We start from the raw sequence: 24829 nt of genomic DNA, 5'->3' as shown, positions 1-24829 counted from the left end.
CTATTGTAAGAGTAACCTGGGAGGCAGAAGTACAGACTTTTTTTGGGGGGGGGGGGAGAGAGAGGAAGTGATTTTTTTCCTTTATCTTATTTTTTTTGTGTTCACCTTTGTTCTTTAAACGTAGTTCTTTCTACCTGTCCATCAACACTGTGAAGCTAGAAACATAAAAAAAGATTCCTACAGCAAGATTATTACTGCAGTTTATTTGTTCTAGAAAAGGTTGCAATCTGAGCAGTTGGCGTTTCAGTCAAAGTCTACTTAAGAAGCTAGTGAGAATCTTAGCTTTCAAATAAACCAATCGGGCAGCACTGAATCCATCCCGTTTGTCAACAGAAAATGAGTTACTGTCCATGCTCTTAGGAATAGTTAAAAATAAGTAAAGTCGTATTGACACGTTATCCTGTGTGATTTTGGGAAGGAGTGTGTCTAAAATGGGCTTTATTGTAAGGGGTGCTTTTTATTTTACTGTACTTTTGTACAAAACATTTTATATAATTTTTAAAAAAGAGAAAAGTTTTTCAAAGCTTGTAATATTAAGAGTTTTGAAGTGTTATCTGCAAGAATAAGCCATGCTTGTGGTATTTTTGAAACTATCAAGGAAACAAAATACAAATAGCAATGACAAATAATTACATAGCATACACTTTAAAGGCTTTTGCATATTAGTGTGGAACTACTGCAGCTTTCATTTGGAACCTTACATAATCAGCATTACTACAGGTAAGTAATTTTTGTCTGCTTGTTGTTTTTGGACAAAGATGAATTTTTGACTCTAAGAGGCAGTACATACTCACTTGGCAAATGCCCTTTGATGAAACATGAGATAGAATTTAAATAGCATCTCTAAGTATATCTCACTGATAAATAACTGTGACATACCAAGTCCCATTTTTACCTTCAGTTTGTGACACCAGCTTTTCATAACATTATAGTAGTGTCTGTTTTCAGTAGTAAGAGTTTTTAAGCCTCAGGTAAGTGAAGCAGGAAAATGTATCATTGTATATTTCTTCGAATATAGTTTGTGGTCAAATATATAGAGATGTTATCAGTGATTGCACAGGAGTGCTTTGATTTTGCACCTTTCCTACCTGCTGGAGCACTTTAGTTTGGGTAAGACTTTAGAGCTGTACTCTTAAAATATTTCCTTAAGCAAGCTGCTTAAAGGTTAATCTTGCCTATAGGCAGGTGCTTATTTCACAAAGAGAGCAGTACAGAGCATGTAATTGATCATACCTGGTTTAGTGGCACAAAGGATGAGATGAAATTTACTGTACTAGGATATTCTTCCCTGTTGGTTAGTTTCAGAAGTAATCAGTTTGTATGAGCACTGTCCTTTGAAAGTGAAACATTCTTCCCTAAAGCATGCCATTCACAGTTGCTTGCTATTACATGGATGATGAAACAGGTATTTAACATGAATAAAAAATACATAAAATTATAGAAAAATAAATGGATGTAAAAATCAGGTACCACAATCAAAATTTAGGACGCTGTTTTGTTTTTAATACTACTTTCCTTTTTTACCCAACCATGACATTTAAACCATCACAGTTGCCTTGTAGTTTGGACAAAAAGTACCATTGTAATTTTGACTTAATTCCCCCACCCACTCCTTTGTTGGACAAATGCATTTATTACAGTTTATAGGCCACAAAAATGCACCATTATGGGTTTAGAATGTTGATCCATTCCTACAAGTTGTGTTAGTGTCCTGCTAAGCTGTTAAAACAATCCCTGGCATAGTACAGAATTCCCTGGTTTCAGTTGTTCACAACTGAAAACTAATATGTATTAAGACATGCATCAAAGATCAGTAGTTGTTCTTGTATAATCTCATATATGGGTTATCTAAACCTGCTATAAGGGCACTGCATATCTGTTTATTCTACATTCAGGCATTCTTGAACTGCAGTTCTATTTTTGTGCTCTATCTGGAAAACAATAGCATCTAATGCAACAAAAAAATTTCTAGGTATGTTTGAGATTTATGTAGGCATTAGTTTTAATACTTTCAAACTGTCATAATGATTTAGGTCCATTTAGGAAAACTAACTTGTTTATATGCTTTCCACTCCCAATTTTAGACATTCAAAGATATTCAGATATTCAAACAAGAATCTTTTAAACGGCATTTTTATTCTTAGCATTCTTAGTCTCTTATTTCTGTGTTGGTTACAAATTACAATAATTCTCCCCTTTAAGTCAGGAAAATAATTTTGGATTTGATATTTAAGATAAGATTTTCCTGTGAAGTTAAAATATATGGGTGTAATATTTGCTTAGTATATTTTTGGGGGTTAGTTTATATCTTTTTTTTTGCTAGTATTAGCAGCCATCCTTAAAGTAACCCCAGTATAGAGAGTATACAGTATCTCTTATCTGTTGTTTACTTGCTATTCTACTCAGAAAAAATATCTTCATTAGTGTAGGATGTGGATTTGGATTTTTCTTATGGTGAGTGTTGGAATTTCTTCAGATTGGAACGTGTGTCTGTCTTTCAGTCTCAATAATGTTAAGAATTCCATGCAGGATCATGTCTGCACAAAGGAATTTTCCTCTTTTTCTTGAGACTAAGTTTTTTTCTTAATGTGTAGATGGTAGTCTTTATAGTTTGTGATTAAAGAGAAATACCGGTAAGTATACGTATATAGTTATTTCTCTTACATTTTATGAGACGGTCTATAAATGCATTTCCCTACTTGTAATTTAAAACAAAACAAAATAAAACCCCATCCACTCATAGTTTTTTAGATGGCCAAGGATGGACTAGTCATAGGTACATTTGTAGTTAGGAAATACCTAGGTATCTGGCTTATCCTTTGAAATTTTGAAGGTTCCCACTTATGTTATCTTCTACTGAGACTGGACTTTTAATTAGTAGTCTATGAAATCTGCCAAATCCATGGAAGGTTGTAATAAAAATGAAACTTATGGGATAAGACTACAGAGAAATGCTGTATAATTAATTTCTTTTTCCAATCTGTATTGTTTTTCCTTCCTGCAATTGTAGGAATGCCAGTCATTGCATTTGATTATAATGGTTTTCTGTAGAAGTGTCTTAAAATAGATTATATGCTCAAATATGCAGTGCATGATGTCAGATTAAAATACATTTCATAAAGTCATATGGTAGAACTTGCATCTGATTCTTAAGGCTTCTTGGAAAAATGCTTTCACCCCTGAGTAGAACTCTTGCTCTAAATATCTTTCTAAATTCGCAGCTGTGCTCTGTGGTCCTGATCACGAGCACTTTCTTCAGGCAAACTTCCAGAATATTAAATCAGAAAATTTTTCAACAAATGCTTAAGTGTAAGTACCAAACCACTGGCAACAAGGATAGCGTGAGTTCTATTATAAATGGTTAATGAATGTATAGCAATATACTTCTGTCTGTCTCTTCATAAAAATAGTAGATGTAGGATTCACTTATGTCTTAAATTTTGTATATTTTAGTGAGGAGCTTGGGGAGTGTTTAGTTTTCAAGCAGTACTAGTTTGGCTCAGATACTAAAGTGCAGATAATACTGTTTAGGACCAATTGTACTTGGTTTGGGAAGAGACACAGGGGTACTTGATACAGTTTTGTTCAATGTTCATAGTGTATTCAAAAGTTTTGTATTGTGTACAGGCTTCTAAAGAATTAGAACTGAGGAAATCAGTTTCTCCTTTTATTTTCACTGTCTTCCTCTTGTCCTGAATGCTACACTTTTTTCTTCATTTCTTCTGTCTTTAGGATTATTGTTACATGTGAATCCATACAGACCATTTGGCATCCTTCTAGGAGAGGCGTGATTTCCTTTCAGGAGCAGTGTGTGGAGAGCATTCCTTCCAATGTCTGGGGGAGAATGTACGAATGTAAGAATGCCTTTGATGGATGAATCAACACTAGAAAATGTGCAAACTGCTAATGTGGACCTCAGTAGTTTGTTTTTTTTTTATTTGCCTTTTCTACTTTCCTGTGCGTTGTTTTCCTCCTGCCTTTGAACCACCACTACATACAGAAGGGAACAAGTTCAGCAGTTTTTTGGTAAATTGAAAGAGCTATGTTCTCTTAAAATAGTATTAACAGAAACTGGGTTATGGTCCAATGTACTTAAAAGTTAGTTATGCAAATGAATGAGGCTGTGTTCCCCATTTCTCTAATGTGCCTTTCCTGAAGAAGGCCTGTCTGTTGCAGTATAGAATAATGCCTAAGGATTTGGGCTTCCATGGCTGCAGCATTCCCGAGTTGTTTGTTAGAGGGATAAAAAGACAATATTTAAAAGTAGGGCAACATTTCATGCGAGTGATAACGTGTTTGAAGTTACGATTAAAGTGAAAAATTACGAAACTAGAAAATATTGAAGCATTGTGACACTAGTACATGGAGAATAGCTTAGAACATAATTTCAGATTCAGTTTGACACCCTAAACCAGCAGGCTTTTCAAGGCTGTTTTGCTTGTGTTTTGTCCTGATATTTGCTTCTGATTTGCCCTGGATTATAGCACTATGCTAAGATTGCTGTGTTCAGTATTTAGCAATCTGGACATGCTGGCTTTCTTTTGCAGTGCAGCACATCTTTCATTCTTTCTATCAAATTCTTGGTAGCGTATTGGGTATTTTTGGAATCACTGCCTGAAGAGTTAACTTCCTTTGGTCTTTGGCAACAAGCTGACATTGTCATAACTGTTCTTGGGTTCCGATTATTGCTACAGAAGATTTTGAGAGGAGAATTAATTAATGATTTTATTTGCAATAAAAAGGTTTATAGTACTGACATAAGAAAATTATTCAGCTAAAATGTGTACAGAATGCTGGTTTCTCTTTTTTCTCCCTGTGACTTCCTAGGTAAATGCTTCTGAAAGGACTGCCAATGCAGCTGTCTTTTGGATGGTTTCCTTCTTGCCGAAGTTTCAACTGCTAAAGACAATTAAAATAGGAAGAAAATATGTTTTTAAATAAATAGTTAAATCTTTGACTGTAGCTTGAGGTGTTCTTCTTACATTCATACTACATCTATTATAAAAGCATGGTTTGCAAGTGGAGGTAGAGGCAGTTCTTGTAGTTTTTACCCAGGACTCAGTGATACTAATGGGAGTCTCTCCACTGGCTTCAGTGGCCTCTGGACTTTTACTATTTTATTTCTTTTCTGTGTTGTTTTTGGTGTGGTTTTTTTTGTTGTTTTTTTTTTTAATACCCCTCAGTAACTTGAACTTTTTCCTTAAAGAAACAAATGTTCCTTTCACAGAGGGTTTGGAGGGTCACCTTCCTGGAGAACAGGCAGTTCTACTTATACAGCTGTGGGTATAATTAGAAGAAGCTCTGTGTGTGCTGCATAAAAGCACTGTCTTCCACCCTGGAGAAAGTGGGAGTTGCTGTGGAGTGACTCCAGTCTGCATTGGTGTTTCTGTTCATCCATCTGGGTTTTAGTCTTGGCATTGGGAAATGGATATTGTTTGAGGTTTTCTTTGTGCATCTTTGTTAGGCACGCAGAAATGCAGTAACGGAAAATCTGTGGTGGTTTTGGTTTTGTGTTTTTTGTGTGGCGGGGGAAGGTGGGGAGGGTTTGGTTTTGTGTGGTTTTGTGGTTTTTGTTTGTTTTTTTTGTTTGTTTGGTTTGTCTGTTTTTGTTCTTTTTTGTTTTGGTTTGTTTTTTTGTCTGTTTGTGTTTTTTCCCAAAAAAGTGATATTTTTAACAAACTTGGTCTGGGGATGCTTTTAGAGGTAAATTAAGGTCAGTGAACATTTATAACCTTAGATTTGCTCATTATTTACTATTTTAACTCTTGTTTTATCATTGGATTTAGTCTACAGACACTTTATTTATTGGGAATCTCTTAAAAATTACATTCTGAACCTTTTTCTGAATGTCAAACTGAATAAATCAGTAATTTCTAGTAGCTTCAATAAAACAATATATATATAAAAATAACATTTTCATATTATATCTTGTTGTCCAAAATAATGCTTGCATCCTTGTGTTCTGAAACCTGTGTTCTGGTTTGCTTCCCTTCCATCCTTTGTTTTCTATTCGGAGTCTCTAGCTGGCATTTTAAAATAAATCCAGTAATTTTAAGCATTACATAGATTCCCTGTTGCTGTCAGATTGCAGCAGTAGGATTTAGGATTATGCTCAAAAGAAATACACTGGAAAATTTTCCTTCATATTTAATCTGATATGCCTGTGCAGTGTTGTAGACATTGTGAGCAAGCTCAACATGCCCTGAAAGCTGGTTAGACATGAGCCAGCTCTGATCAAGAAGTCTTACTTTCATTATCTCAAGAAGTTTTACTAATGCAGTTGGTTAGATTTAGCAAGCTTAAGAACAGTCAGATATGACCCTTTTCATTTAGTCAATTTTTGACACATTGCTGTGGCTGATAATGCTTTAAAGAATGGATATCACATTTATTTAGTACTTTTTTTAAACTTCATGTGAAGCAATTTTTGGATGAAGATAAGAATTTTGTTGAAAAAATACAGTTAAGTTTCAGGATACATTTAATAACAGTTTTAAACAGAAAAACAGAGCCCATGTGCCTTTATTTACTAGAGAACTTGCTGTTTGTAATTAAATAATTTGCCAGAATTATTTCTGATCCTGATGGTATTTGGGATTTTTAGGGCTACTGAGACCCATTAGCACATACTGTTCAATTCTTGTTATTTTAGTTCAGTTTTTTTTAATAGATTATAAGTACACTAGTAAGGACATAAGTTGTGCATAACTTCAAAGTTCTAAGCAGCTCTGTAGGGGTAATGAGATTTAATTTGCATTCTTTTTGCCAGAGAAGCTTTCAGCCTTTTCAGTTCTATTTTGTGTAACTGATTATCCTGTTTTGTTCTTGCTGTACTCCCTGTTTTAGACCTCATTTTAGTGCTTTACTTCACTGTATTTTTGCCAGTATTCTTTACTTTGTCTATGCAGCTTACTGTAAAAACTGTTTCAGAGAAGAAAATACAGGTTATGTGAATAGCAAAATAAGTAATTTTATCAAGTAGCAAGTGTCTAAATATCATTTGTGGGTTGGAATTGGAAAACACTTCTAAACACTAGTGAATATGCACTAACAAATCAACCAAGGAAAGAAACTGCATAAAGAGTATGGAATAACATGAGGCCTCCAATTCCAGATTTTTCGGTGAAGGATGTACTGCAGATGTTTGAAATAGATGAACGTAAATTGAAGAAACAAGGAAAAAGATACCTTGCTATTTGCAGCTGAACAAAAGACTTCTTCTAGATTATGATAAATACACAGCCTACCTGAATTTCTTCTTGTAACTGAAGTTATTCTTAGCTTTCTTACTATGAAGAGGAATAGATATCTATTTCTTAGCCTAAAGATAGGTTACGTAGTCTATGTAGGTCAAGGGTTTTTTGTGTTGTTTTTTTTTTTTTGAGTTGCTTAGCAAATGCCTTTAAATACTTGGGAATGAAAGCTATATTAGGTTTTATGTATCAACCATTTTAAGTTTAATAGTGAGTTTATCCTGTGTAGGGGAACTAAGAGCTGGATAATTGGGAAATGCAGTGAGATTATATTACATCATCTCTCCTGTAGTATTTTTAGCATCCAGCTAAATGGTAGTTGGAGGTAGCTATAAAACTAATTTCCTTAGCCCTTTTCTGGGGGCATCAAGTCCAGCAGTGGTCTATATCCTCTTATTTCTGCTTTGTAGTGGTGATTATTTATTTCGAATGCATGATCTGAGTGTGCAGTTAACTTGTGGCTTATTCTGAGGCAGTTACTGATAGTGTTTAAAAATGTTACCAATGTGTTTTAACAACTTCTGTTACTTTAACAAGAGTCTTATTTTGTTGATATTGGTACCACAAAGGTGAGATTTTGAGGTATGATTAAAATAATCCTCTTTTAAAAACAAGGGAGAGAGACTCTCTGTTCAAGGTTGATCTCACTTGCTTATCTAACAATCTACTTGTATCTGTGCTAAAAGCAAACAAAATCTTTCAGGCTGTATAGCATGTCTGTATTTTGCAGAGAGAAAGATGAGAGACTCAAAGATTTTCTATTTTATAGGTTTTTTTTTTCCAGTTGTAGCTCCTGTCTGGCTTCTAGTACAACATAAAACAGTGTTTTGTTTGCTTCAACTCTTTCTGGAAGCCTCCTAGTCCTTCTGAAGTAGGAGAGGAGGAAAGATGATGTTGCATATGTTCTTCCTTTCCTTAGGAATCTCTGTACAGCTCAATAAATCAGAAGGTAGCTGCTTAATCTCACCTTAAGACAGCACACTGTGCATTTGACTCTAGGTTCTCTGTGCCCTCCAGTTTACTACTTCCAATTCTATATGCATCAAAACTATCTGATTATGCATTAAAAATACATGTTTAGATGCTTATAAAAACTGAGAGAATGCCTTAAGTGTTCTTAAATAGAACCCTAAATATTGGTATTTTGTATTAAAAAGTAAGGTAAATCAGGTGTATACCACAGATATGGAAATGTGATACATAGTATGTAATCTGTAGCATGCTGAAGAGTAGTTTGTGAACTTTAATTATATCCTGCCATTATATGAGCTAGCAGGGCATACTATTTATAGAAGAAATGCATTACATAAAACTGGTATAAATGAAAGCCAAGCAAGTGTTCTAAGTTGGTATGACGCGATTAAGTATTTTCAAACCACCAGTGCTAAATAGGATTGATAAATAATATAAATCTTACCTATTTTAACCATGTTAACCTGTTTCCTGAGGAATGCCATTCTGGGACCCCCAAAGGACATAAACAGGTTTTTTTTTTCTTGAGAGGTCTGTACTGAAGGGTTCCATATGTATTCATCTTCCCACACATTTTTTCATATTTCCATTCTCTTCATTTCAGGAGGAAAAAAAAGTAGCCTTATCTTTGTGAGCCAGAGGAAAGTTACCTAAGGGTGGAGACACAGATGGTTTATACTGTCTGTATTTACTAGAAGAAAGGTTTGAAGGGGCTGAACAGCCATCCTCGCTTTGGTGATCTATCTTGAGACTTGAAACAGTTCCTAGAAAAAAGATTGGAAAAGGTTGTCAGGTCTGTGACCTCTTAGGCTAATGAATAGTATTTCTTACTTCTTTGACAGCAACATAGGTACAGATGCTGACACTGTTATATAATCAGACATGATAATACAGAAGATGCAGTGAAGCTATTGAGCTGGGTAAAATGGTACCATCTACATGAGATGATCCTAACTGTCCCATTTGCAAGTACCCAAACTAACAGTCTTTGAGCATTTTGCTGCCTGCAGAAAACACAATTAGCAGAAAAAGAAAAGGAAATCCTACAGTGAGCTTGCTGTGAATTATAATACTTAGATATAAATCATAGAATGATTTGGGTTGTAAGGGACCTTCAAAGGTCTTGTCCAACCCTCCTGTAATGAGCAGGGATATCTTCAACTAGATCAAGTTGCCCAAAATCACATCCAGCCTGGCCTTGAATATCTCCAGGGATGATGCATCTACCACCTCCCTGGGCAACCTGTGCCAGTGTTTAGCACCCTCACTGTGAAAAAATCTTCATGTCCAGCCTGACTCTTCCCTCTTTTATATTAAAATCATCACTGTTCATCCTATCACAGCAGACCCTGCTGAAAAGTCTTTTCCCATCTTTCTTATAGGCCTCTTCTAAGTACTGAAAGGCTGCAATAAGGCGTCCCCAGAGTCTTCTCCAGGTTGAACAAACCCAACTCTCTCAGCCTTTCCTCATAGGAGGGGTGCTCCCACCCTCTGATCCATTTCTGTGGCCCTCCTCTGGACCCTCTCCAATAGGTCCATATCTTTCCTGAACCTTGGCTGTGCTAAGGCTAGGCTTCCTGTCATTCACACCTTTCAAAGGCCGGGAAAATCAAGCCACTATTATCTGTGTGTACACTTGTACATTAAATTATTATATCTGAGGCATCTGTTAAGGGCTCTCTTCTTGGAACAGACAAGTCTTTTCTGTTAGATCAGAGCTCTCTGCTTTTTAGTTGGCTATATGGTACTCGGTTAAAAAGAGATTACCATTTGTCTGTACTTATCCTCCACAACTGTTATTTATATGATTATTTTCAACAAAAGTAAGGGTTTTGGAAATGAGAAGTTTGTCCTTTGCATGGGTATTCAAGTGTTTGTGTAGTTTGGTGTTTGTATGGGTAACATGTTGACTAGTATCAGGAGGATAATGATGCTGAAAACTGTAAGCTAGTCAACTGAAATATTCTAGGTTCTTTAACACAACTAAAGTCAGCATGCAAAAGAAATACAGGCACCCTGCTTTGTCATACCATCTCTACGTATTTCCTACACTTACATTCATTTATCTAGCAGCATCAGTATTTATCAAGCACCTAATTGCACGTTCTGCTGGTCAGACTTTCACAGTTTGATAGCTTGATAGATTATTCCTGAAGCTTACAGAAACTGTTGTGCAAACCTTATTATCTAATGTAAAACTAAGGCCATTATTTCAGAGAGGAGGAAAAATCAAGTGAGTGTGTTTGATGTTACACTTCTGTGGCTTGTACTACAAGCAGAACTTAAAACCCATGTGGAGGCTTTGTCTGCGTGTCTCACCCTGTAAGGTATGATTTTTTTTCTTTCTTATGTTGAATTTCAGGCAGGGGAGCAAAAACCATACACTTCACAGACATTCTATGGTATTGTTACACTGACAGGATGGCATGTTTCAAATTGGCCTTACGTCTGATATTGATGATTAGAGGGCAGTGTATAGGTGAAGACTAAATGGATGGCTCATTTGCACTACCATCTGGCTCAATAAGTTTTGCTTTGCTGTCAAGCAAGGCTTGCTGTGCCACAGACAGATCAGTCTCTCTGGTGTTTCTGTGAAATCTGTGTGCTGCTTTGTGCAGTGGTCTGTTTGCATTTGCAGTGAGTTTGGATGGAGGTTCACATTTTGTGTTCAAGAGAAGTTCTGAATTATATTTTAGATTCGTGTAGCTAGAACTTCTAATTCCAGTGATGTCAAATATGCCCCTTTACCTGAGTGCTGTCTTCGTGGCACAGAAGTTGTCTTCAATTCTGGGGCTTGGGTTTTCTTTTCCTATTATCTACTGATAAGAAAAACTAATACTTCCCTTTACATTTGGAGGCTTGCCATTTCAACCAAAATATTCTAAGTGATGTTGTTGCTAGCAATGTTAGGGTTTTTTTCACCTCCTCCTGTCTGCTTTTCTAGATCATGCATCAGGTTGACTGCATTTCAGTATTTGAAGTGCTGATCTGGTGCAGGGGGCTATGAGCTTATCACTGTTACAGTGAAAAGCCTCAAAGAATGTACTGTGTGTGTCCAGGTGTTATAGTGTGGTGCTGCAGGTGCCTAAAATGAGAAAAATAGTAGACAAATTTTATTTGATAAAAAGGCAAAACTTAGAGGATTCTTGCATAGAAGATAGCTGTATTAGTTGTTTGTCTTCAGGGTTAAGATGTTGGTTATGCAGCTGTTCTTGTTGGGACAGACGTTCTGCTGCAAAGCACTGTATACAGTATAGCAAGTTCTGAATTCGGGACTGGTTTAGTGAAGGAAAAAGGTATCTGTGTTCCAGTGGGTTTCACTTTGCTTTCTTCTTGATAGAACCCAGTGTGACAGAGAAACTGCTAGATGCTGGCAAATAATCCCTAGGTTTCAAACTATCCAGACAATAAACAACTCCATAATTTTCAGTGCAGCACTTTCTCTAGAGCCCATCTGTTTCTAAATAACCCTATTTCTGCTTACAGTGCAGAATACTTTGTAGGCTGGAGATTGTCCTTATTTCCATGGTGGCCTGTGCAGCTCCAGTGCCAGCTGCTGGGTGAGCCAACGATGTCTCTAGACCTGGCAGGAGCACCCACCCACTGCTGGCTGCCTCCCTGCCAAGATATGGTGTAAGGCTCCAAGATGTCATTATTTAATCACTTTCTTGCTTGCTGATGGAGACTTATGCACATAATTAAATGTGTGAATTTAATATTGTGTCCTTTTGTTTCATTTCTTGAAGGAGGAGAGAAAGGTGGCAGAGTTGTAGCTGTCATCTTGAGCATCCTTTACTAAAACGAATAGATCTGCATGGGTTCTAAATTGTATTATTTGTATTGTTCCTCAAGCATCCCTGAACTGCTTAAAGCAGCTCAGTGTGTAATGCTCTCTAGCTTTTTTGTTTTTCTCTACAAGATGCTTAGATCTTTCAAAACAGTGCTTCAAGTGTGAAACTCTGTTTATTAAAAAAATAAATAAAGCAGGTAATAGAACTTAAGTTATAAACCAGAAGTTTCTCTTGAGAACCAAAAGGATAATTAATGGGTGCAGAATTTTCGGTCCAAAGTCTCCAGTCTCCTATAAGGTATGGCTGATAGTCTTATATAATGATACATTTTTCTTTCTGCCTTTCTTGCATTTTTTTAAATGGCTGTGTTAAACATGCCAGTAACTTAAATCCAAAACTTGGAACTTGACTGGAACAGAAAGAATATGACAAACTCTAGTTTATTGAGAGATTCCCCGTGTTAATAGTATCCTTTGACTTGAGAAGACATCTGCTCAGTATTTTTGTTTTTTCTGTGTTGTTTTAGTCCAAGAGTGCAAATTTGAATAACAATCTGAAAATCTGTGTTTGTTTTGGTGTTTTTTACCTAGTAAAAATGGTCTCAGAGGTCAGCATAAACAGTTTCGCAATCATCTGTCCAAAATTGATGTTACGGTTACTGTACAAGCAGCTCCCCATGTAAATCTTGATGTAGATGAAGTGTTGAAGGAAGACTGGGAAGTGAGGGTAGGCAGATGCACTGGCAGTCCAAGCTGATGAGTTGTGTGTGACTGCTTTTCCAAGCGCAAAACATTCTCAGTTTTCTCAACTGAGAGATGCTGCTTCTTGATAGTGGGGAAAATAAATGTTAAAAAGTGAGGACAATCAGTGTTGTCACCTCCATTTCAGACTGTGTGTCTGTGAGTAATGAAATTCAAGGTTTTGATATACTGAGTAAACTTTGAACCAGTGCTTAGTGCATTATACGTTATGCCTGTAGGGGACTGTAGGTTCAGAGTAATGTGCTGTAATGTATAACTGCAGTATTTTGGGCATATTTACTTAATATTTGGATGAAAAAGTTTATGGTTATTAAAGTTGTATCTGTGTTGCACTAATGCAGGTTTAGTTAAACCAGTGGCAATTACAGACATCTTGTTTTGGTCCAAAGTCCTATAATTGTAAACTGCAGTAACAAAAAGCCCGCAAAACCCGCCAGAGTGACAGGAAAGGTGTGGAGGGTCTTGGTCTTCTTTATTCACAGAGCACAGTTCTAGTTCACAATAAAATTAATTTTAAAATATGCCGTGTAAGGGTTAGTGTGGTGTTCTAACTTTTTTGTACTATATTATTTGGTTTGATCTGTCATCTGGTGTTACAGAGGTTTTTGAAATACTTCAAATACAATCTTAAATTCCATTAGTCTTGAAATTTTTTTGCTGATGTTTCTTGCACAGAAGCCCAGGTATTGGTTAGATAAAGGTGCTAATTCATAAATCTTTTTATTGTAATTAAAGTGTCAAGGGGCTATTTTGGGTAACAGGATAATTAAAAAATACATATGTATTAAAAAAAACATGTATTTAAGCCTTCATATTCAGACAACTTCATTCTTCACTATTGTTTGAGGTAAAATGTCTTTTGAACGTAAAGCTTTTCAAAATACATTGTCAGTCTTTTTTTTTGGTTCAACATAAAATAGCATTTTATGTCTATTTACAGCATCTGATTCTATTTCTAGTGATTATTAAAGCACATCTTATATTTGAAGCGTTGAGCGTATTTTATGGAGACTCTGCAAGTATTTGTTTTAACTGTAGAAGTGGTATCTGATTTCTTAAATAAAAACTAACCAGTTATGCTATATAGAAAAAGAAATGTTTTCATGAGAAAACCTTGATATTTGATTGAAAATGTCACTACAGAAAAGAATTTAAAAAAATGCAAATATTTTCTTAATTATGAGGATTAAAAAAAAACAATAAATATAACTTCAGCTTTACACTACAGTTTTGACCCTGTTTGGTGCAGCCTCTGTGCAGTCAGGGTCATAATTAAATTACACTTCATGTATCAAAATTTCTATCTTTCAGCTATTGCTATTATTGTATTCAAAGTCTACCCGTAAAAGTCAATATAAAGACACATTAGACTTTTTAATGTTGTATTAATATTGGTATTATATATAAATAATACTATGAAAAGCCCTTAGCTTGCTGATTCTCTTTTCCATTTATTCATCTCAGGTATTACATACAAATAAAAAAAAAATTAAGAATCATAATGATTTTTGTCATAAATTTTCTTGCCATGACAACATAAACATCACTGAGAATGTTGTAATGAATTCAGTGTTATTTAACAATTTCTTTACTTACTCTTAGATGATAAGGGAAATACATGCAGATACCTTCATTTGTGTTCCAGGTTGTACCTGCAGTTCATAAATGTTGACTTCAAAAGATTTATTGTGCTTTCTCAGGCCTTTTAATTAGACATTTCTGCCCTATTATGAAAGGGTCTGATGTCTACCTTGCATTGAGTCTTCCAATGTGAAGTTGCTGGGTATTTTAAATTTCTAACTTAATGATCTTTGAGTTTTAAAAAAAACCCAGCACTGTAATCCTATGTTTTTTTCTAAGCTTGTCGTCAGTAGGACACAGAAAAACTGTTTTTTTTTTCTTTTCCAACAAACTTTCTTGTATGGATAAGAAAGTAAAATGAGGGCAAATGTAGTAAATGAATATTCAGTTCAGCTTAATTTTTTTGTTGTTCAGGAAACCATTCTGCTCACGCTGCAGACTATATTAACCAATTACTTTCATTTTTTAATCAAGGAGATTGCTCTTGCATTTAAAAAGCGTAAAATTGAGAAGCATTGTGATTAATGTGACCCATGACGAGCTCTGGGACTTCGAGTCCATGTTGGCTTTCTGTAATACTTCGAACATTTGTCAGATGATGACATAGCGCTTTCAGGGCAAAGTAGCAGCTTAAATGTTTTTCAGAATTATCTCTAGCAAGCTGAGACACAGGGAGAAGCTGAAGATAAAATCCTGGGATAGAAATTAAGTTCATTTCCTGTATGTTAATGTGAATTTGAAAAATGAGTGCATCCCATTTTCTAAACGTTCGTGTTAACGGTGCTGCCTGTTAGAGTTCCAGCATCTGTAGTTCTCTCTGGAAGCATTTTCCAAGAGTGACTTTTTGGTAAAGAAAAAAACCTTGCTATGAACATATTCTAAATATTTTCACCAAATCATACATTTATTGGTGAGTACTCTACGAGCTAAAATGCCTTTGTAATTGAATCGGAAACTAACAGTGTCACTTCTTAACTTCGACTTCCTGACTTAATGCTATGTAAACAGGCCTTCTGTGTTTGCCATGATTTCTGGTACAGGATACAGCTGTATTTGAAGTTCATCTCCAAAACAAACATAATAGTACATGACTTACTATTTGCTTTGCTAATTTAAATGAGAAGGTGTTACCTTTAAAGCTAATTTGCTTGTCCTTAACAGTGTATCTGTGCTTAGAAGGCAGACACAATGGTGTTTCCCAGAGCCCTTTAGTTGAGCAGATGTGTAACCATAATCTTAATTGTTTCTTTGCTCAGTGACTTAATGTGAATTGTGAGAGCTACTGGACTAGCCTGTTCTTGTCTTCTCTTGGGGTGCCAGGGAAGAGAACGTTGGTCTTGGTGTGCTATTTCTTCTCAGTTTAATTTGCCTACAGTTCCCTCTAACTGAGGGGCCGCATGTAGTTTATTTCTGAAATTGCTTGCTGCCAACTAAGGATGGGAGTTGTATGTGCATCTGGTATGGGTCAGCACATGTTGGACTCCAATACTAAAAGCCAAACCAAAAGCTTATTTTGTGAAAATTAAATACAGAGGCCATTTAGCTAGTTCAACAATTTCATGTTTACAGTATGAAGTAGGGTTGTGAAAAATGTGAACTAACAGATTAATACTTGTTAGATGTGGTTTGTTGGTTTGGGGTTTTTTTGTTTTGAAGGGTGGGGGTGGGGATTTTGATGGTGGCTTGGTTTTTTGTTTGGATTTTTTTTGTTTGTTTGGGGTATTTTTTTTCCACTGTCTTTCAGAGCAGTTGCTGGAAGTTGTGATTGCCCTGAAACCATCGGAACTGGAAACATTCAACTCCCTGTTTTCTTTTGTGTTGCAATGCTTTGTGCTTCCAAATAAATTTGCCTTTTTTTCATATTACAGAACAACATCATGTTTGTTTTTCGTTATGTCTTGTAGATTTTGGTGGCGCAACATATAATAATGAGCAGCGACCCTATGGGTTTTGGTTTCCACCTAACCAGCATTCAGAAGAGGAAATAAGAAGGCAAAGGCTTCGTAGGTTTGAGAGACGATGAAGTTGGCATGATGTAATTGCAAAGTGTTGATGTAATTGCAAAGTGCTCTTCAGAGTTACCAAATTGTGGATTAATTTGTAATCTGCAGATTCATTTGTAATCTTCCTTTTCTTTTTACTACTGTTTGCAAAACTGCAGAGGGTTTTGTGAGTTCAGGCTCAAAGTTGGAGCTTGCATAAAAAGTGTGAGGTAGGAAACAAAATGTGATCTTTGTCCGTCTCCATCATAATGCACCTTAAATCTGCAAGAAAACTGTGGTTTTACCATGCTGTCTTCTTTTGTGTAACTTCAACCTTGGCTTTTTGACTGCTGGTATTCTCAGACAACACCTTTTCTTCATGCATAGCAGACAAAAAACCATCAAGTTTTCTATATAACTTTAAAACTATGCAATTTTTCCTTATGAACTTTTCTGTGTTTATGATGACCAACTGGTTTTGGGATTGGCATGTGTCACTTGAAAAAGATTGCTTTGACAACAGCTGGATTATGTGATTTTTATGCTTAAACTTTTCATCAGTTTTCCAGACTGGGTGAAAATTAGCTGCAACTATCCTCACCCTGAGGAATTATTTAATACAACCTTTAATGTTGCAGTCTTCCTCAAAACGTGCCATTTTATATGGGGTCTGTACCTGATAAAACAGGGTTGTAACTACTTACGATTTCCTAAATTTCTTAATTATTTTTAATATTTAAGTAAAATAAAGCCTTTCTAAATATTTGCTTTAAATCCAAAAAAGCTTCCCTTTACAGAGTTGAAATAATTTCTTAGGAGTTTTATGGAAAGGGAAGTGTATATGCCAGGCAAAGAATATATTTATTTAGTAGCTTAGACTTTTTCAAAGCATCTATTTTCCTGAGTTAAGAAGGCTTGGAGATTGTATTTTGTCTATGTTCATGCAGCCTTAAAAATTTTATTTCTTTATATGTATGTCATTATGTCCAATAGCAGCACTAAGAGTCTGAAGACTTCTGGAAATCTTGTCTAAATAGGCTACCTTGAATTTGTCATTTTGTAAAAGGCTCTCTTTATTCAACTCTTGAGTAGCTGATAGGAAACCAGAGAGCTCAGCTGTCTCTTTGGACAGACCCTCCCAACTGCTGCTTGTCACAGTGGCTGTCCTGCATGTGGCATACCTGCCTTCTCAGTAATGTTAACTAATGAACCGGAAGGCTTTCTGTTCTAGTATGAGTGTGAAAAATTGCTGTTGCCCAGTCATTTTACTCTCAGAAGGAAATTCTTCCTGAATTAGGGACGCTCCTCCATAACTATTTTCAGTCCTGAAGATGTGTGATTGCACAAGAATTAGATTACTGACTTTTGGCGCAGACCTGTTGGAATTTCTTCATCAGCACTGATTGAGAGCATTAGGATGAGCAATATAATGGTTTCTTTTCAGGTACATGCCATCACCAACCTGTGCTTTATGGAGTTACAGTTTGAATGTAAATAAGTGCTGTATTTTTCATAAAGAAAAAATCCTGAAACCAAGTTTTTTTACTATGCTCTTTATTTAAAGAGTACACCTTCTTGTTTGTAACTAATGTCTGTAGAGGAAGCGTTTGTTTATTTAAAAATACACAAGCGGTTCTCTCTCCTGTGTCATTCTCCTTTTTACCATTCTTTTTATGTATGTATTGTGGATTTTTATGCCAAGAAGCAGCACAATATTGTTAAACAAACTCTGTGGGTCGAGATTCTGAGAGCCAAAAGACATGGCTGTAGTGTGACTTTGGGTGTCTCATTCAGGTAGTGTAAGAACACTGTTAATACTATGCAAAGTGCTTTCTGGCATATTCTAAGACAGCTAATTTTTGTTCTGTTCTTGGGCTTGTTGTTGTTTTTGTATATATGCAATAGCCATAGAATAAACCAGCAGATACTTTTATAGTAGGGTAACTTTTGCTAAAAATAAGAAATAAAAAACTCCATAGAGTTTGCATATTTTTCTCAGTGGGTAATAATTCGACGCAAATGAGGAGGAAGCAGCATTGGTTCCTCAGACTAACCTTTTAATGCTGTGGTCGGAAGTTTCAGTGTAACTTACTGTGTCTGTTAAACTGTTATTTTTAATGATTTAAAACCTCTGGATGAGCCCTTAGTCAGTTGAAAAAACATATTCAAGTAAAATAAAAAAACTGATTACAGTTTTAATAGCACTTGTTTTTGTAAAGTGAGGCTAGAAATACTTGTCATTAAATATTCACAAAAATTGTTGGTATGAATAATTGTTCAGCTGGTTTGACTTTTTTCTATGTAAAATTGAAATAAATATTTTTTTACATTTAAAACTCTTTGGTTTTCATTATAGTAATTAATAAGGTGTATATTTTAAATGACAGAGCTGCTTCAGTACTGTTAGAAATGAAGACTTGTGATACTGAGGGGGCAGATTGATTATGTTGGGACTAATTTTACTTCTTTTGAACTGTGGAAGTATTGGGATTGGATTATTATTGGGTAAGTTCTGGTACTTAGAGTATTTGGGAAGTTCCTGAACAGAATGATTCCTGCTTGTTGCAGGGGAGTTGCACTAGAAGACCTTTGAAAGTCCCTTCCTACTCAGACTACTTTATGATTCCTTAGTAGGATTTTTACCATTAAAAACCCCATCAGTTTAGTTTCAGAGCACTATGTATGGTAGATGCAAGTTGCAAATGAACTCCTAACATATGCTCTCCTGCACTTCATATCCCCAGGGACAAAAATTAAGGGCAGTGTATGAAGGTGAGTATTCCACATTGTGTATTCTTTGAGGCCATTTAGTGCCTGACTAACCCTCCTTAAAATAAGGGTTATTTAAGGGAAAGTAGTTTTGTATAAAATATTTCAGCATCTGAAGTTTGATTCCTTTGTTGCGGGAGCTGTGGGTTCTTGTGATTTTTCCCGTACTTCCTCTAAACTCTGTGATCAGGTACTGTGTAAGGAATTCCACCCCCTTAATTAATCCTAATCAGCAGACTTGTTAACAGGCACATTCTTGAAATGTAATGGTTGAATGACCCATCATATCACTGCTAATAAATAGGGGTTTCTTGCAGTCCAGGATTAAGATGTGATGAAAGAAGAGTGTGTTTAACTCCTAAAATTCTCTTCCCTCTTCCCTCTAAGAATGGGGAAATTGTGTATTCTTGTGTATGTATGTTTTTCTTTTTTCTTGGCAGTACCATTTCTCTTAAGGGGGATAAACTGCCATTTAAAATACTGAGAACAGCATTTGCACGTGTTTCGCACCACAGTGGGAGAGCCTGTGCTAGGTGAGTGTAGGCAGAAAATGAGAGCCAAATCTGTTGTGCATCCTCAAATTGGCATCTTGGTGCTAGGGAGAGGGATAAAGGGAAAGAGCACATGGATTCTGTCATTCCAGCCTCCTCTTAGAGAACTTCTGTCTGAAGCTTTGTTTTTGGTGGCTGCCTCTCAAACAAGGTTTCTCTACTTGCTTGGTGCAAATGAAACCTGGGATTTTCATGGTCCATTTTTTTAAGATTGTTTTTCACATATGCCTTAAGAACACTTCAACTCCATTGTTATAAAGGGTGAGGGGAACCCCCAATTCAGAAAAGTTGTATTTTTTGGAGGGTGGTGGTTTTTGGTTGGTTTTTTGTTTGGTTTTTGGCTTTTTTTTGTTGTTGTTTGTTTTTTTTTTAGTTCTGTTTTAGTTGCAAGTGAAAGGGAGAATTTAACTCTTGACATGCACAGCATCGGCTAGGTTGGAAAAGACCTTTAAAATATAACTTGTCCATACCACAGTATACAGATAAGGAAAACGGAGCTTAAGTATTGGCTCATCAAATAAGTGATGTATATAAAGGTCTGTGGAATGATGATGTGGCTGGGTAGAGAAGGAAATTCTCTATTGAAACAGACCTTCCCAGGAGACCATTTTGATTGAGCTGATGCAAGTCCCAGTTTTGATAGCTCCAAAAGAGGAAAGAGAGTATACCTGATATATATTAAGGAGCTTAAATTGCAGATGATAAGAACAAAGCAGCTGTGAGCATTGTTGGTCCAAGGTAGTTAATCAAATAAAGGCAAAATGACTTGCCTTTTTTCCTCTGTAGTAATTGCATGATTGGAAATGCTTGCAGGACAAAAGTAACTTCTCTTGCTGTCTGTCATTATGATACCCATATATGCTAAGTGGAGATACTCTTAAAATACAGAAAGAGCTGTTGAACCTTTAAACCTGCTGACCATGGAAGTTAATGGGTGTGCAGTGTCTGAAGCCTGCATGACGAGTCTGAGTGGAATTTGAATCGGCAGCTGGAGAACCAGGTGAGGTGCAGCTGCCTTTTCTGTCGTTGTGATGTGACGGGAACCGGTGCTGCAGTTCATTTTCCTGTCTGATTCTGTGACTGCTGAATTGTAACAATTGTTGTTTAGCAGTGAACGACTGAATCACACTTCAACAGAACAGCTGGCTAACACATTTCTGGTTTTGTGCTGTGGCTTCCTGAAGGAGCGTGCAGACGTGAGGGCAGAATCATTTTGTGTGTTTATTGTAACCCTCTAATTGCTTACTATGTATAAAAAAATAAATTGGTAATTTCTTCTTTGTTACCAGATTTCAGAGGGCAAGAAAATATTAACAATTCTCAGCTTTCAATTGTAGAACTGTTTCTAAAGGAATATCATGTTTTCTAAAGGTTCCAAGTCTTGTAATGAATGCTGATACGCATTTGTTCTTTCAGGAGCTGTGAAAATTAGGAGGTAGTTTGCCATGCAAATGTAATATGGCTTGGGTATTTTGTTTATATGATGTGCTCAGAATGGTAAAGCAATTGGATTAGTAAAGGAGAAGATGGGAGTACCCATGTGGTAGCAGTCTTCTGCTGCATGAGAACAGTGATAAGTTCATCTCTCTTGTCCACTGAGAAGAAGGAATTGGCCTCATTAGCAGCAAAATGAATGCAAGGAAAGGAATTCTAAACATGTAGATAGTGGACTTTTCAAATAGGCTAGGGATAATCTGGAATTTCCTTCTTTAGTCGTTGGAGCAGGTTAAACATTATCTCTCTCTTCGGGGCAGTTGAGCAGGTAAAACAGTAAATGTTATTGCCTTAGTGCAGAATGTTGCATTACCTTAGGTCCTTCACCAAACTATTACTTACAGGGATCATTTAAGAGCTATTGGTGGGTGGACCACTTCTGTCAACCTGAATTTTCCTTGCCCGCACAGCAAGTTAAAGAATGTCTTATAAATCTGCACAATATATCAGAAGCTGAGGCTTCCGACTGTATTAAAATACACATTATTCATTCCTTTTTCCCTGCTACATGTATCTACAGAACTGAAATCCAGAATGAGGAATATCATCTCTAGGTGAACTTCCAGTACCTTGTGGAACATCTGGATGAAGTGACTAGAAAACAGGTTGAACATGAATATGGGGCAGTATCTGTTTGAATGCTGATGGTCATTTTGGTTTTTTCCCCTTTAGGCTCATTTCCCAGCTGGTCAAGGTGGGCAGGATTTCAAGGGTTGTTTTTGTTGTTTGGTAGGTGGAAAATGCGGATTCTGGAACAAGAGCCAGTCACGAAAGAGATCTCCATCTTGATGAAGCAACTGCTTCACCTGCTGGAAAGTTGTCAGAGTTTTCAGAAACTTTTTATCATTGCAGGGTGAAGGCAGAGGGGCTGTGTCCTTGCCCGACTGCTGCTCCAGCTTTGGAGCAGTCCTTCTTCTTGCAAATGACTGTTCCCAATTACAGATCTTCCCTGTGGTCTTGAATGGTTTTTGTCTTTCTTGCTCAGAGGTTTCCAAAGCATGGAAAGCATTAGAACAGAAGCCCTCATCTTTGCAATCTTCACATATGGCATATGGAATTAAATTAAAAGCTATTGAAGGATTGCTTGCGAGACCTCAGAAGGCCAGGCACCAGGCTGGGGTGGCAATGGAAAGTGGTGTTATTTGCAGTGGTCACTGTGACGCAACAATAAATAAAGTCCCCAGGTGAATGGGGTGAATTGTATTTCCCGAGTCTGCATTATGACAAAACTTAATGAATAGCTGAGGGCTGATGATGTGCTCTTGCATGCTGTCCCAGAGAGCTGCCCAGCCACTGCAGACTGGCAATCTCCAGCTGTGTACCAGGAGCAGAAGGCCTGATGCAGATCAAATTTAGGTTTTCCTCAATAGTGTGCTTTAAGACATTAGGGGTATCTTTTTCAAACAAGTAAACAACTTGGGTTGATGGATAAAAGGTTTGTCTAATTTACTTTAAACACTGACAAAAACATGTATGGACTAGAAGAATTCTGTTGGTTTTGTCTGCTTTTGTACTTTTCTTTGTTTTTCTCTGGTGCTTATGAACCAGCCAAAGTAGGAAAGAACTGTTTGGTTAAGAGTTTACCTTGGAAGAATTCCTCGGTTTTGCTTAAACTTGTTGCACATAATAATGCAATTCTGGGAATGAGTCTTTAAGCAGCTTTCTGATCTGAGGAATCCAAGGTCTGGAGGAGGTAGGTACTCCATGGCAGAGCAGGCACATCCCTGAGGGGACTGGGGCCCTTGGAGGACCTGTGCCAGAGCAGGTACTCCCTCAAAAGGACTGCAGCCCATGGACGACCAGTGTCAGAGCACAGGAAAGGAGAAGGAAAGAGCAGCACAGAGAAACCCCTTTGTGCCTGGCACACACCCACCCCACACCCCCTCCCACCCCACACCCCGCCATTTTGCTCCACCTCTAGCTGAAGGAACCCGTACCAATAACAAGGGGGCAGAGAGGAGCCTGGGGTGAAGCTGAGCCTGAGAAAGTGGGAGGAAAGGTCTTATAAGGTTTGGCAACATGTTTCCCAAAACCTGAATCAGTAATTAAATATTTATGCTAATTGGCAATAAATGAAATACCCTGAGTCGAGTCTCTTTAGCCCACACCAGCACTTGGTGATTTCCCTGTCTTTTGATCCATGAGTTTTCTTGCTTCTTTTCCTCCTGTTTCCTCTCCTGTCCTGCTTGGTGTGGAAGAAGCAGCTGGGTAGGTGCTTGGCTGCCAACCAGAGCCAGTGCTTCACAGCAAATCAGCAGCAACCAGTGACCTGATGTTGCCGATACGAAGGCACATGACAACCAGGGGGAGCAGCAGGTCTGGCCCATGCCAGGTGCGCTTCTGTTGTAGGAAGTTGCAAGTTTGGTTTTGCTCACAAGCCCAGCTAAACGCTTTATCTGTTTGGAGTTTACGCGTCTTCTCTGTTAGCTCATACTGACAGGTGTTTTTAGCATGTGAATCATGGACTTCAAATCCAGAAACGCTGGAAACACAAATGATTTTAAAGTACGCTTTAAAAACACCATTTCTGTAATGCAGCACCATTGCGATAAAATGAGTGATACCTGTTGTCAGTTTTGCTTTTAGTATCACATGTTCTGTATACACCAAAAGATTAAATTTTCAAAAGATCTTTTCAGTATTGGGCCTGTGCATCTTTTGTCTTAGGAAGAACAGAAAATGAAGCTAAAATTGCCACATTTCTTAGCAGCAGGCCAGGACCCAGGCTGTGCAGTATGTTTCCTCCACTCGTTATCTTCCAGAAGTCCTGACGTGGAGGGATTTGAAGGAGAGAGAAGATTCTGATCCCCTGCCCTGAGGATTTGCCATGAGTCAGCCAAGCATCTTCCCTGCTTCCTAGCCACGTGAATGCCTCGGTTCGCTAGGGTGAGGGGTGAGCAAGTCTCCACATTGCAAATCACAGGTTCTGAATTTAACTCCAGAGCAGTTCACCTCAAATGGCTCTAATTCAAGTGACCTCCAAGTGCACCACCATAATTTTCTGTGTTGCTATTAATATCCTGCCTGCTGGTTAAGATAAAATTTACTTCTTTACTGGGCCTATGCAAGAGCTGAAGCTCTTGAACACAATAGTAAGGGTAATTTGGACTATAAGCACTAGCATAAGGCCATTGCCTTTAGGAGTGTTTTTATTCATGAATAGTTTCAGCTATTCCTTTTCACACCTAATTTAATAATTAGGTTCCCTATGAATAATTTACCAATTGTTTTTCTGCTTATAGTCAGTGGAAAAATAATTGCAGAATGAGAGCATATGCTGCTTTATACTTTGGTCTGGTTGTATTAGGCAATTTATCTATAATTTCATTTGAATTAGTACAGTATTTCTGACAAATGCCTTACAGAGTGAGCTAAGCATAAAATGGGAATTTACACACCTATTCAATATTTAACCTGTCACCGGTGGCTTAAAAATATATCTCCTATGCAATACGTACTTACAGAACCAAGTAAAATGGAACTGGCACAGGTGCAAAAATTCTGCATCAAAATAGTAGGAAAACATGACTGGTTTGCATGATATTTTTAAATAAAAGAATAAGGTGGTAAAATGGCATGAAATGTCTTATTTAAGTTATTGGGTCTTTGTGTTGTTGACTCTCTCAGATGTCTTTAAGACGTGTACTTGTTCAAGTTAAGTGAACACAAATCCAA

At 37.0% G+C, this 24829-nt stretch overlaps 1 protein-coding gene across 4 annotated transcripts in view; it reads left to right on the top strand.

Moving 5' to 3' along the window:
* Positions 1-18185, top strand: part of RHBDD1 (rhomboid domain containing 1) — a 46226-nt gene extending 28041 nt beyond the window's left edge. For 3 of the 4 annotated variants that reach the window (XM_061452999.1, XM_061453002.1, XM_061452998.1), the window contains one exon: positions 16263-18185. In XM_061452999.1, the coding sequence (XP_061308983.1) occupies positions 16263-16381 (119 nt within the window). In that variant the 3' untranslated portion in view covers positions 16382-18185. Of the gene's footprint in view, positions 1-3732; positions 5123-16262 lie in introns of those variants that run through there. The other variant, XM_061453000.1, reaches the window with a different exon arrangement.
* Positions 18186-24829: the final 6644 nt, after the last annotated feature.

The sequence above is a fragment of the Pezoporus flaviventris genome, unplaced genomic scaffold, assembly GCF_033815535.1.
Source record: "Pezoporus flaviventris isolate CSIRO_AGI_PZ_B2104156 unplaced genomic scaffold, CSIRO_AGI_Pfla_v1 ptg000013l, whole genome shotgun sequence".
Taxonomy (NCBI): domain Eukaryota; kingdom Metazoa; phylum Chordata; class Aves; order Psittaciformes; family Psittacidae; genus Pezoporus; species Pezoporus flaviventris.
The sequence above is the reverse complement of the archived record's forward strand: the minus strand, read 5'-3'. Positions and strand labels throughout refer to the sequence as shown.